Here is a 12724-nt window from a genome sequence, read left to right on the forward strand (position 1 = left end):
TGTGATGGATCTGGCATGTATAAGGACCGCCACCAAAGAAAGAAGCCGTCAACTGCGGCCCAGCAAAGCGAGCACCACCCCCCGGGCCGTGGCAGCACCAAGGCCACCCCCACGCCACCCGGGCGGACACCGCTCGGCGAGCCGACCCAGACACCCGGAACACCCCCGCTCCCCCCCCCCCCCCCCCCCGAGCCCAAGGCCGCAGAACGAGGCCCTGGCGGGCCCCCACAGCGCCTCACCGGTCCCCAGCCCCCCCCCCCCCCCCCCCCTCCCCCACGACCCACCCGTACCCCACCCAAACCAAGCCACCCACCACGACCCAGGCCCCGCCACCCCCGGCCGCCAAAACCCCCGAACACACCCCGACCCCCAACAACCCACACCTCCACCCCCCCCCAAAACAAGCCGCCACCCCCCCCAACCCCTTCTGAAACCGGCACCGGGCAGCAGCGCAGAGAGGGAAGACGTGCCCACCCCACCTCCAGCCGTGTGGAAGGACGGCACAGAGGCGGGAAGCAGAGGAGGAAGCTCCGGGGGAGGGGCGGAACACCAGAACACGGAGCCCGGCGGGAAGAGGCCCCGGTCGTCACACCACGTACTAGTGACACCTAACCCTGTTACGGAGTCCGCCAGCTCGCCGACTGGCGAGCTCTACCCTTACACCGTGAATGTGGCCCCATCCAGTGTATATATAAGTGTGTGCGTGTGGTGCATTAAAATTGGGAGCAAGTGAGTTGGAGCAGAGGGAAAAAAAATTTCCCCTACTCCGATCCACCCGCATCCCCAAAAAAATGAATATGTATATGTGTGGTGCATTAAAAAAGGAAGTAGAGGGACAAAGTGGTGGAGCAGAGACACAGATGGGGGGACCACAGCGCTGCCAGGCACTGCAGTCTATCCCCCCTGATGGCTCCCCACCCCAACTCACCCCTCCCCTTGGGCGTGAAGTGCATTAAAATTGGAGGGGAGTTGAAGGGTGAAGACGGTGTTTCCACCCTTCCCCACCCCACCAAGAAATATGTTGTGTGCCCTATGTGTATATTTGCAAAGTGTATAGTGCAAAACTAGTGAAGTGAGTAAGAGGAGCGACCAGCTCGGCGGGTGTTGTTGGTTATCTACCTTGTGTCACCCAGGCCAACCCATGTGTCGGATCAAATCATTGTCCGTGACAGCTGGGTGGTTAAAGCAACAGATTGGCCTGTGGGAGACCGCGGTTTGATTCCTGCTTGGGAAATGTTCTAGCACAACTTTGATTTCACGTTAGTAGTCATTGTATAATAGAGATAGACCGATATGCTTTTTTCAGGGCCGATACCGATTCCGATTATCGGTAGTCAAGGAGGCAGATAACCGATATTTGAAGCCGATATTCATTTGCAGTAAAAGTTAAAATGTTGGCACCAAATTTTGGAATAATGCAAACCCTAACCGTTCTTTACAATGGATTCTCACACTACACTTTTCATTTTACATCCTTCTATCTGCAATAAGACGTTGGTGACGGGGGGAGTTAAATGTGGGGGCCAATGTGACATTACCTTTTATAGCATTTGGGATACTTGTAGTTTTATTCTATAAATGTTATATTTTTATATTTTGAAGTAATAGGAGGAACCCTGTCATTCAAAATGTGCATCAGCTGTGGCATTACTTATTACTACAGCAAAAAAAAAAAAAAAATCCATGAGAAAAACTATTCATCCCTGAACACCATACAGTTCTTGTAGACCTTATTATGATTATTGTTATTGTTACCATATCGACAGTTTTGATAAGCTGAGGATCTTAAATCGAGAACAGCAATATCATGCTACTCCTCTCTACAAGAGAACTGTCAAAAGACAGTTTACTGCCACTTAGGATGCCCCAATCAACGCAGAAAAAGGTAGAGTAAAATAACTTGGCTATAATAATAGTAAGAATAACTTGGTTAAACAGACATTGTTGCGGTGGACCGCTGCCAGTTTCTGCTGTTTAATGTGTTTTACACTTATAGACACGTGTGTGTATATGGGCACACTATTCTCTCACTACTGTACTGTACTGTATCACTTAATGGCACAGATGTACTTGTCTAAATAATAACTGGGCTGCAACATTGCTAATTCACATTAACAAGCACTGTCTTAGCTGTCCACATGAATAGTTACTAACACACGAGAAAGTTATACAACACACCAAACATGAGCTCATTATTCAAAGTATGATGCACGTAACGGAATTACATCACTGAACATTAATTGCAGCCGACTACGGCCGTAGATGTTACATATTAGTGGCATCCATTGAGAGCATAATGTCCCAAATGACAGCAGACATGACGTGAAAAGAGAGACAAAACGAGCAAATAAGCACACTATACTTTAGTGCACTTCTCTACTAATGCCAAACATACGGAAGAGAACACGTTCGTGTAGTTAAACGGTGTTTGAGACACTTAATTAGTTACGGAGCGGGACTTTAACGAGGTGCACAACGAGCTGTCAATCAAATCGACGTCGAAGCTTAAGGCACACAATGGCAAACCAGTGCGACAAATAAACACAATATAAAGTAACTAAACGCTATTTAGTGTCACTGTGGCATCTCACTGCATAATAACCGCTATGCAACAAGTAGTGGACGTGACCCAGAATGCAATGTGTGCGTCACGAGAGGTAAACATAATGACATTACTCTACTCTTAACATGGAACTAGACAATATAATAATGACAACTGTTAATATTTGGAACCTTTCTAACAAACATTATTTACTTAATTAAGTGAAAATGTGTGTGATTCCCTCCCCGAGTAGTTCAAGTAGCGAATTAGCTACTGGGTGTTAGCCTACATGCTAAGCTGAACACACCACTGTTAGCTAGCGGGGATTCAATGCAAGGCAATGCAGCTCCATTCATATAGTGCATTTAATACACAACATAATTCAATGTGTTTAGCTTATCATGGTGAAACGATCGGCGGAGTCTCTTCTCTTTTAACTTACCTTCGAAGCATGTGTCTGTCGCGTTGTGTCCGTGGGTGCGTGTGTGACCGGCTACTGTGATACAGGCATACACTACTGATTGGTTCTGGCTCTTGCACGGCTAACCAATCAAATGCTGCTATGGGCGTTACATTGCTGGAGTTGGACTCCATAACAGACAGAGACGCTCTGGGCTGCATTCGAAGCGAAAAGACGGAGTTTTAAATGGATCGCTCATATCGGCCGTCAGATTAATAAAACAGACCGATACCGATATGTACCAATATGTCAAATATCGGCCTATCTCTATTGTATAATTCTTTAAAGTTGCTCTTTGTAATAATTTGACACAAAATATCTTCACAATAGTGTTTTTGTTTGACCATTTTATGACTGAAAAAGTTTTAAATGAGCAATTCACAAACCCAAAAACGTTGAATACTTTGCATTTCACTCCCGAACACATGTAAATGTTGCCGACAAGTTAGGTCAGAGGTTTGAGCACTTAACACATTGGAAGATGGGGGTTCAAACCCCCGCTTGGGCAGCTCTTTAGTACAAATACAATATTGAATACTAATCATTGTCAAATTATTTCACATTCACATTTATGCAAAGCGATATAAATTTAAACCAACTGGCTATCATATCAGGAAATTAAATGGTAAATGCACGTGTCCCTATTCGGCTTCCATTCAGCATCAGATTACTGATCATTACTGACATCTATCTACAGATACAGCCCACTGCATAATAGTGGTGGGCGGATCAATCCAAATATTGATATTATTGATACCTAGACAGGATCAATACTGGCACTAAAATATAGACCTATTAGTTTAGTTTCAGTTTGGCTCAACTTTGTAATAGATTGCATGAACACATGCAGTATTGTACTCAAAAAAAATATTCTTTTGTTTGTTTTGTTTTATATTTGTTGTTGTTCACTACAATTACATAAAATGTCAATCATTTAACGACAAGTTACTACTTAATAATTACTAGTAATAATAATACTGTTTCTACGACGACTACTATTACTACTATTATTACTAGTAATTAATAGGTAATTCCTTTGTAATTTTCAGTTTCTTTGTTTCCTTCATTAGCATTCAGCTATTAGCATTCAGCTTTCAGCATCCCCATGCAATTTCTCCAGAAATTGCACTTAGTCTAGATAAGGCTGTTTTAAAAGTCCTTAATCGAAGGTATGAGAAAAAAAAGAAAGATTTTAACCTTTAAAAGCATTTACACTCAGGGCTGACTTCACTTCTGTTGGCAGCCTATTCCATCTGCGTGCAGCATAAGAGCTAAATGCAGCTTCACCATGTTTGCTTCGAACTCTGGGTTCCACTAGTTGGCCCAAGTCTGTAGATCTCAGAGCCCTGCTAGATGTTGCACTTTGGAATGACCTTAGGACTGTTTCATGCTTTTTATCTGAGTTTGATTTACAGAATAAAACGTCTAAGTGAGTTCTCATCCAAGACTGGTGAGTCCATACGTTTTGCTAGGGGTTCTAGTGTTAAAGAGTCAGATTTGACTGATCATGATGCGAAGCAGGGTGTGAAGCTTTTGTTTTCCCAAGGGGAAGAGTGTTTGGAAGCCTCGCAAAAAGAGCTAGCCCCTTTGCATTCAACAATCGAATGCTCACAAAAGCAAAGCTCTTTTTTTTCTCATTTCTTCTATAAGTAATAAGTAATAGTTACATAGTTATTACTTATAAGTTATAAGTAATAAAATAATTGACCTGTTTTATTGCAGACAAATCTTCATCCATTTTCTTAACCGCTTACTCCTCACAAGGGTCACAGGGGTGCCAGAGCCTATCCCAGCTGGCTTCGGGCAGTAGGCAGGTGACACCCTGAACTGGTTGCCAGCCAATCGCAGGGCACACATAGATGAACAACCATCCACACTCACAAGCACACCTAGGGACAATTCAGAGCGCCCAATTAACCTGCCATGCATGTCTTTGGAATGTGGGAGGAGACAAGAGTACCCGAAGAAGACCCATGAGGCACGGTGGAACATGCAAACTCCACCCAGGAAGGTGCAGACAAATCTTGTTACAGTAAAATATTTTGCAGCTATATGCCGAGTTGCTCTCTTTACGTCATCTGAAATTATACTATACAAATTGAGACAACTATACATCAGCAAATACGGTCAATGCCAATACAGTCAATGCTGTATGTCCGCCAAAAAGAGTGCGACCAAAATCTGTGTGGTGAGACCAACTGAAAAAGTGCAAAAGTTAGTGCAGAGCCCCGCAAATGTCCTTGAAATATTGTGATATAATTTTTAAGCTATTTCTCCCATCCAAGATGGAGTATATTCGTCATTTAGCACAGTTGTTGTGATAGTTTTAACACTTTTATTGAAGCAACATCTTGCTAAAAACAAGTTCCAAGTACTATAAAACAAGTGTTCCTGTAAAAATATATTTATGTAATATATCGAGATATTATTTTACACCCACGGGAGGGGGCGGTAGATGGCCGCATCCATGCGGCGAAGACGCAATCGTCGCCATGGGGAAGTTGTAGGTACGCCGGACGACGTGCGCCTCAGTTGCATGGAGCTGGAGGTGGGGGGATGGGTGGGTTTGTGTGTGCGTAGGTGTCATGACTCGAGTCATACAGGAGTAATGTTTGGGTCTTGTCTCATACCAGGGGTCATACCTGGATTAAGTTTGAGTAAAGTTCATGACCGGGCGCCAGAGTTCACGACCCGTTACGTGTCTGTTTTGGTATTGATGTAACAGCATCCAGTTACAACTAGTTTTAGGCTATATGATGTCTGGACTATATGATGTCAAGGATCTTTTATGCTATATGATGTTTATTGATGTCAGGATCTATCTGTAATTATGGAGTCAACAATCAGAGAATTCCATGTCAGTACTGGTACTCACATGTCAACCAATGAGATTGATTGACTGTCTATTTAAGGGTCTGAGAATTTGTGTGTTTTGCCGGATTATTGCTCAACTGTTCCTGAGTACAGGTTTCTTAGTTTCTGCCTCAAAATGTGAATAAATAGATAAAATCTTATTTGTGTCTGCGTTTTGGGATCCAACCCCTCAGCACACAACTGTAGGTTTTCCGATCACAAATTGATCAATGACAAAATGATGAAAACAAGTGCAGTCAACATTGCTGGCGGCGGAGAGTTGGCTTATATTATTGTATTAAATTTAACTTAAGGCCTTCACGATCACAATCTGATGCCCCTTCATCACTCAGCCACTAACGGCGACGACATACTCAAAAGGCACTTTCATCACAGAGGTTATTGACTTCCGAAGACAGCCTGCCAAAAATCAGTTTTTCGGGTCTCTACTTTGTTTACTCGTGTCCCCAGCTCACATCGTTATTTTTTTTTTTCATTTGTGCCTCATGCTTTATAATATGATTATCTCATCATGCATCGTCATCCTTCTCACCTGCAAACCCTGTTTATACTGATTTGCATATTTATGTGCGGGCGTGGAGAGGGAGGAGCCTGGTACATTTCCGCATTGATTGAGAGGTATGAAAGGAATGTGCTTGGATTCGTACGGACGCACAGATCCGTACATCTGGATTTTTTTTATGCGTGCGTTTCCTGGAAATGGATGTACAGCGTGTTATAGAATGAAAGCCACGCAAGTACATGAGACCCCTAGGTATTTATTAAGTAAAAGTCCATACTTTTCCATACATTCCATGCTTGTGTAGGAACCCTGTATAAATTAAATAAATCAATTTTATGGTTGTTTCTTACGGGTTCTGGGTTGAATTCAATGGGTGCTGGGTCTTTGCAGCTGCAGATGCTGCCATATCCTTCCACTTTGCTGCAAAACAGCCTCCTGCGCCTGTTCCACTCTGTGTCTGCCCAGTGGCACTCTGCCTCTGAAGGGACAATCACAAGCAAGAAATTAAAGTTGAATGAAACTTAGGACCCTCTCTTGATTGTTAATTTTAACATTATTATAATAAGTATAAACTAATCATCTTAATGTTCATGAGCAGGTAGCGGCAGGTGGACTTTCTCTAGGGTGGTTGGGGCCCTGTAAATAAATTAATATTGATAAATTTAGTCATTTCTGATTGTTTTATTGCTCAAAGTCACCTGGGACAGGCTCTAGCCAACCCACTGCCCTCCTGAGGATAAGTGGTACTTAGAATGGACAGTTGGATGATTATATCATTATTGTCTTTTACACAGCACTTTTTTTTTTACACTTGCAGTTGTTCTTAAATTGTAATATAAACTAGACTAAGTGCAATTTCTGGATACATTGCATGGGAATGCTGAAAGCTGAATGCTAATAGCTGAATGCTAAGCTCAATGCTAATAGCTGAATGCTAATGAAGGAAATAGAAAGATAAACTCTGAAAATTACAAAGTAATTAATTATTAATTACTACTACTTGTAGTAGTAGTAGTAGTAGTAGTAGTAGTAGTAGTAATTATTAAGTAGTAACTTGTAGTTAAATGATAAATGCAAACCCATCCACCCATCAGTTAGTAGTCAGCAGTAGTCACCTACCATAAATTACTAGTACAGTAAAAAAATTTCATTCATCTATTTAGAAGCAATGCCTATACTCCGTTTCACATCTTTTGGTGCTGGAAAAAAAATGGATTATCAGCAAACCAGCTAAAATCAGCACATAAAAAGTATGCCATGTCAGTCTACTTGGCACAAAACACAACTCCTCATCCAATCACATAAGCAAGTGTCATCTGATGCCGAAAGGTATTGCTGAATGGAGTCACATGCGTCTAATCATCTCAGTGAAAATATGGATTAAAATCAGGGGAAAAAAAAAAAAAAAAAAAAAAAGTTAATGTAGAATGACATTTAACTCATTTACTCCCAATAACGTATAAATACGTTTTTTAAAATGTTCTAAGTGTCCCAAAGACGTATTTATACGTTTTTTTTTTGTTTTTTTTATGTTACAGCATACAGATGGCTTTGATGCAGCCTCTCAACTGCAAAGAACGGTTGCAGAAATGGTAGTTATTACACAAACGGCCAGCAGGTGGCAGCAGAGGAAAAGGAGATCAACCATGGCCAAGTAGAAAAAAAGCTCAATTACTTACAATTTTAAATAGATTTGTGAAAACTGATGAAACTTAGCTCTCTTCTAATGCTAATTGCAGCAAAACGGAAACAGATAGAAACATACTTTTTTTTTCCTGATGAAAGAAGAAACTTTAATCTTTCTTTTGATAGGTTCCATGCTTTTATAGCAATAGAACACAATATGCTGTGGGCCTTGCAAAATCAGTCAAAATCCAGTAAAACAGCCGGGAGCGAACGGGACTGCTTCTGTGAAAATGGCTGGGAGTGAATGAGTTAATGAATGGATGTTAACTTCTTCTATTATGACTTCTGGGGAAAAAAAAAAAAAAAAAAGATTGCTCCCCGCAAGATTTGAACAGATTTATTTATTTATTTATTTTGCAATATTGTGACCTTTTTTAAATATCGCCAAACTCCCCACAATATCGCAATAATTCTCGTATAATGGGCTTCATATCGTGATAATATCGTATTGTGACATTTAGATATCGTTACATCCCTAGCACAAAAGGACCGAATCAGCATGGGAACCAACTCTGGCCCGTTTAAGCGGACCAAACAGTGCATGTCTAAATACACCCCAAGACACTATTGAATATATTTGAGACACAACAGATATGATTTATATACAATATAAATAATTTGCGGCCAAGCAGACCCTTGGGGGACACCATGAGTAATCTTCAAGTGCTTTGATTGTATATTGTGAAATTGCAAATACTGATATCTATTGTCCAAATAACTTTGCAGCTAATATAGAATGATCTTGTCATGACTGGCTCATGCCAGGGTTAAGTTTAGGTCCTGCAAGGGTTATGTTTGGGTCATGACCGTGAGAGCAAGTGTCTGTTTTGAACTGATGTAACCATCATCTGGTTTCAATTGGAAAAACGCTGTGATGTCAGGAGCTATGTGATGTCACTAATTTTTAATCTCTTTACTTGGTCAACAGCCAATCAGATAATTACATGTCAGTCCTGTAAGACACATGTCTAGCCACAGCCAATCCGATCAATTCAAATTCAAAATTGTTTAAGTCAAATCGAGAAGTGAGTGTTTGTAGGATTATTACCTCTGTTCCTCGGTGCATTTCTACAGCCCAAAGGGGCTTGGCGTCTCATGATTCTTGATGCATTCTCGTTATTTCTCGTCTAGTAAGGTTTGTTCGACGCCTCTCGATATTATGCGAATAAAGAGTTAAAATCTTATTTGTGTCTGCTCTTTTGGGATCCAACCTCAGAACGTAACAGATCTATAGTATAACGTTTTTTCGACCGGTAACAATCCCAACAGTAAATTTTCCATTATCTATATTGGTAGATATTGTTTCTACGAGTTCCATGACTGCCATTGAGGTAGTCCGTTTTTCTCTAAACCCATATTGATTTTGACTTAAAACCTTATGTTTTGCAATAAAATTGTCCAATCTATTTGAAAATATTTTTTCAACAATTTTTGAGAAATGTGGAAGCAGTGATACTGCTCTATAATTGGTGGATATGTGCCTTTCTCAACTTTTATGAATAGGAATGACTTTATTTATTTATTTATTTTTAATTTTTTTGCGGATCTGATATCGGCAGAGACCCCGATACTGCATTAAAACAGTAGTATCAGCATCGGTGAGTACGAACAAGTAACATTCTGATACCATTATTTCTGACACTAATATGGGGCTTTGGATGCAGCATCTTGTGTCTTCTATACATTGTATTTATAAAATCTGTGGTTTTCTGATGCCCATTCGGATTTAACAAAATGTTAAAATCACCACACAATATTTGCGGGTTTTTTTCGGGTTTTTTTTTTTTAATCATTTGTGTAACTGAGGATATCCGCTAGTTTATCATTGAATATGTCAAGACATGATCACCTGGTGTCCTATATATACGGCTTAGAATGACATTGGGTGCATTTTTCATTTGTACTTCAATAGTTAAACATTCCATTGTATTGTCAATGGTGGTAGTCAAATATTCAATTTTACTGCATCTTAGAACTTTGTCCACATATAGTGCAACACCCCCTCCCCTTCTGTTTTCCCTATTTGTTGCAAACAATTCATATCCTTCCAGTCCCATGTCACTAATTTTTTTTCATTATCAAGCCATGTTTCTGATATGGCAATTATTTTGAATTTGTTTAATTTATTCAGGTATTTTTTATTTATTTTTTTAATTTCTGTTGAGACTTCTACTATTAAAATATATAATTGAAAGTCCATTTTCCATTTCTATATTTTTTTGAATTGATCATCCATGTAATAGTCGCAATTGAAACTGCAGTGATCATTTTTGTAAAAATTATTATCTTGGTCTAAATTATTCTCAGGGTCGAATGTTTTGTAGTCAACATATTCAAAGGTTTTCAAGTTCATATTATTTATGATCATCATGTTCATCTTTCTTTTGTGTTGCTTGTGCTGCTGTATATAACTGTGTATGGTCCTACTACAGTACCTGGTTAGTTTCCATTCGGTAGTTTTGGTGTGCTGGTGTGGGGGTGAATGATTAGCTTGTCTTGAATTCTCATGCCTCTATTTTTTTTAAGCAAGAACATGGAGATTTTTAACACTGTGTTCCTATTTGAAATGCTGTACAGTATTGTATTAATCGTGTTATAGCTCTCCCTACTGTCGAACTGGGGAAAGGTCAGGCATACGCAGGGGATTGTTCTTTGGTTTTGTAATGGCGGCTGGCAAGCAGATGTTTGACCACTCCGTGGAATAAAAGTTTGAAAAGACAACAAACGTTGTGTTTGTTTAGTACAAGTCAATGACGAATATGTGACAATACCAATGAGGCAAACCTATTACTATTGGCAGATTTCTTTATTATCTGGTTTATCTGTTTGACGTCAAATTGGTCGATAATTACTGATAATTATCGGCCACATATCGTGGATCCCTACTCCCTATTGTTTTACATGATTTCAATTCATCACTGCATCTGTTTAATAGTTAACTTCTTTTATTGAGACACAGTGACGCTTCATGGTAGTTCTACCTGGTTCTCAGCAGTACTTAGAAATGGTAATCCATGCTTTTGTTACATCTCGGCTGGATTACTGTAATGCACTTTACCTTGTAATCAGCGAGTCCTCCCTCCAGCGTCTCCAGCTTGTCCAAAATGCTGCTGCTCGTCTCCTTACTGGTGCCCGTAAGAGGGAACACATAACCCCTTATCCTGGCCTCTCTTCACTGGCTGCCCGTGAAATTTAGAATCCACTTTAAGATTCTTCTATTTGTTTTCAAATCTTCAATGGTCTTGCCCCACCTTATCTCGCTGAGCTCTTGCACCCCGACACACCTGCCCGGTGCCTCAGGTCAGCAGACCAGACCCAATTGGTGGTACCGAGGGCTAAGCGGAAGCGGAGATCGAGCCTTTGCGGTTGCCGGTCCCTCCCTTTGGAACGACCTTCCACTAAATATTAGGCAATCCCCCTCTTTATCCTCTTTTAAAACACGTCTTAAAACGCATCTGTATTCTTTGGCTTTTGGCGCACCATGAGACTTGTTCTTGGTGTTTTGTGGTGTGTATGAGTTTGATGTTTAGTCTACTTATTTATGCATTTATTTATCTATTTATTCACTCGCCTACTTATTAATTGTTATGGAAAATAATTATTTAACATGTATTAACATAAGTTTGTACTGTATTGTATTATGGACACCTGGAGTTTGTTTCACTATGGACTACTCATTCTTTGTACATGAAGGAATAACAAAGTGACTTTGACTGATAAGCTTGCTCGGAAGAGACTGCATGTTTTCCTGCCCAGTTGACCCTCCCTTCGCCTCCCAAATTCCTAAAAGAATCTTGCTTTTGTCTTTCTGCGCACTCTCACAGACCACTATCTTGTACACTGCTCTGTTAGACTTGTGTATATTTGAAGCTTCAAATATAAAGAAACCCAAAAGACAAATTGTTTTCCAGACTATTTTATTCATCTCGCCTAACTGCTGAAAATTCCACAACATAATTTACTAATGTAAAATGTATTTATTTGTACAAAAAAACCCCAACTTGTATTCACACTTCAAAAATGTTTGCTTTGTTCTTGTTGTGTTACGTTATTCTTTACTGCACAGCCGATATTTATGTTTATGTACAGCACTTTGTATACAGCAATGCCTGTCCTTAAAGCGCTTTATAAATAAAGTTGAGTTGAGTTGTGTTGTGTTCTCTCAGTTGAAAACAAACCTTTGGTTGTTATTTGGTAACCGCTAATGTTTAACTTTATACATATCCCGGATTATTTTATAGTCAACCAGATCCTTACATTTTAGTGTATTAAATTTGATGTGTTCCTCTCTCAATCATGCTAATTATCAACAGTGCAAGACTGGATTGCTGATCACTTGAGACCAGAAATGACACAGTCTGACTCAGCTCCAACAGGAAGGTTTATTTAACGGCATGTTAAAGGTTATATGCTATTGGCTAGTGAACGTTGGAATTCAACACCCTACCTCGGCATTATCTTCTGTATTGTACAAGGACCGACTGAGCATATCAAACCTTCAATGAGAGCCATAAATTCACAAAAAAAAAAAAAAAAAAAAAGGTTAAGAGTGGTTTCGTTAAATTATGCTCCTTAACTCTTTTACTGCCACACGTTATCCAAAAAAAAAAAAAAAAAACCCCGTGCCAGCCGATTTCGAGCATTTTAACTCTCTTTCAAG

General features: G+C 40.1%; 1 protein-coding gene across 3 annotated transcripts in view; it reads right to left on the reverse strand.

Moving 5' to 3' along the window:
• The window catches only part of pomgnt1 (protein O-linked mannose N-acetylglucosaminyltransferase 1 (beta 1,2-)), a 305595-nt gene that overhangs the window by 149044 nt on the left and 143827 nt on the right, over positions 1–12724 (reverse strand). For all 3 annotated transcript variants that reach the window (XM_077533431.1, XM_077533432.1, XM_077533433.1), the window contains exon 9: positions 6729–6856. In XM_077533431.1, coding sequence (XP_077389557.1) covers positions 6729–6856 — 128 coding nt within the window. The remainder of the gene's footprint in view (positions 1–6728; positions 6857–12724) is intronic.

This window comes from Festucalex cinctus, chromosome 10 (assembly GCF_051991245.1).
Source record: "Festucalex cinctus isolate MCC-2025b chromosome 10, RoL_Fcin_1.0, whole genome shotgun sequence".
Lineage (NCBI taxonomy): Eukaryota > Metazoa > Chordata > Actinopteri > Syngnathiformes > Syngnathidae > Festucalex > Festucalex cinctus.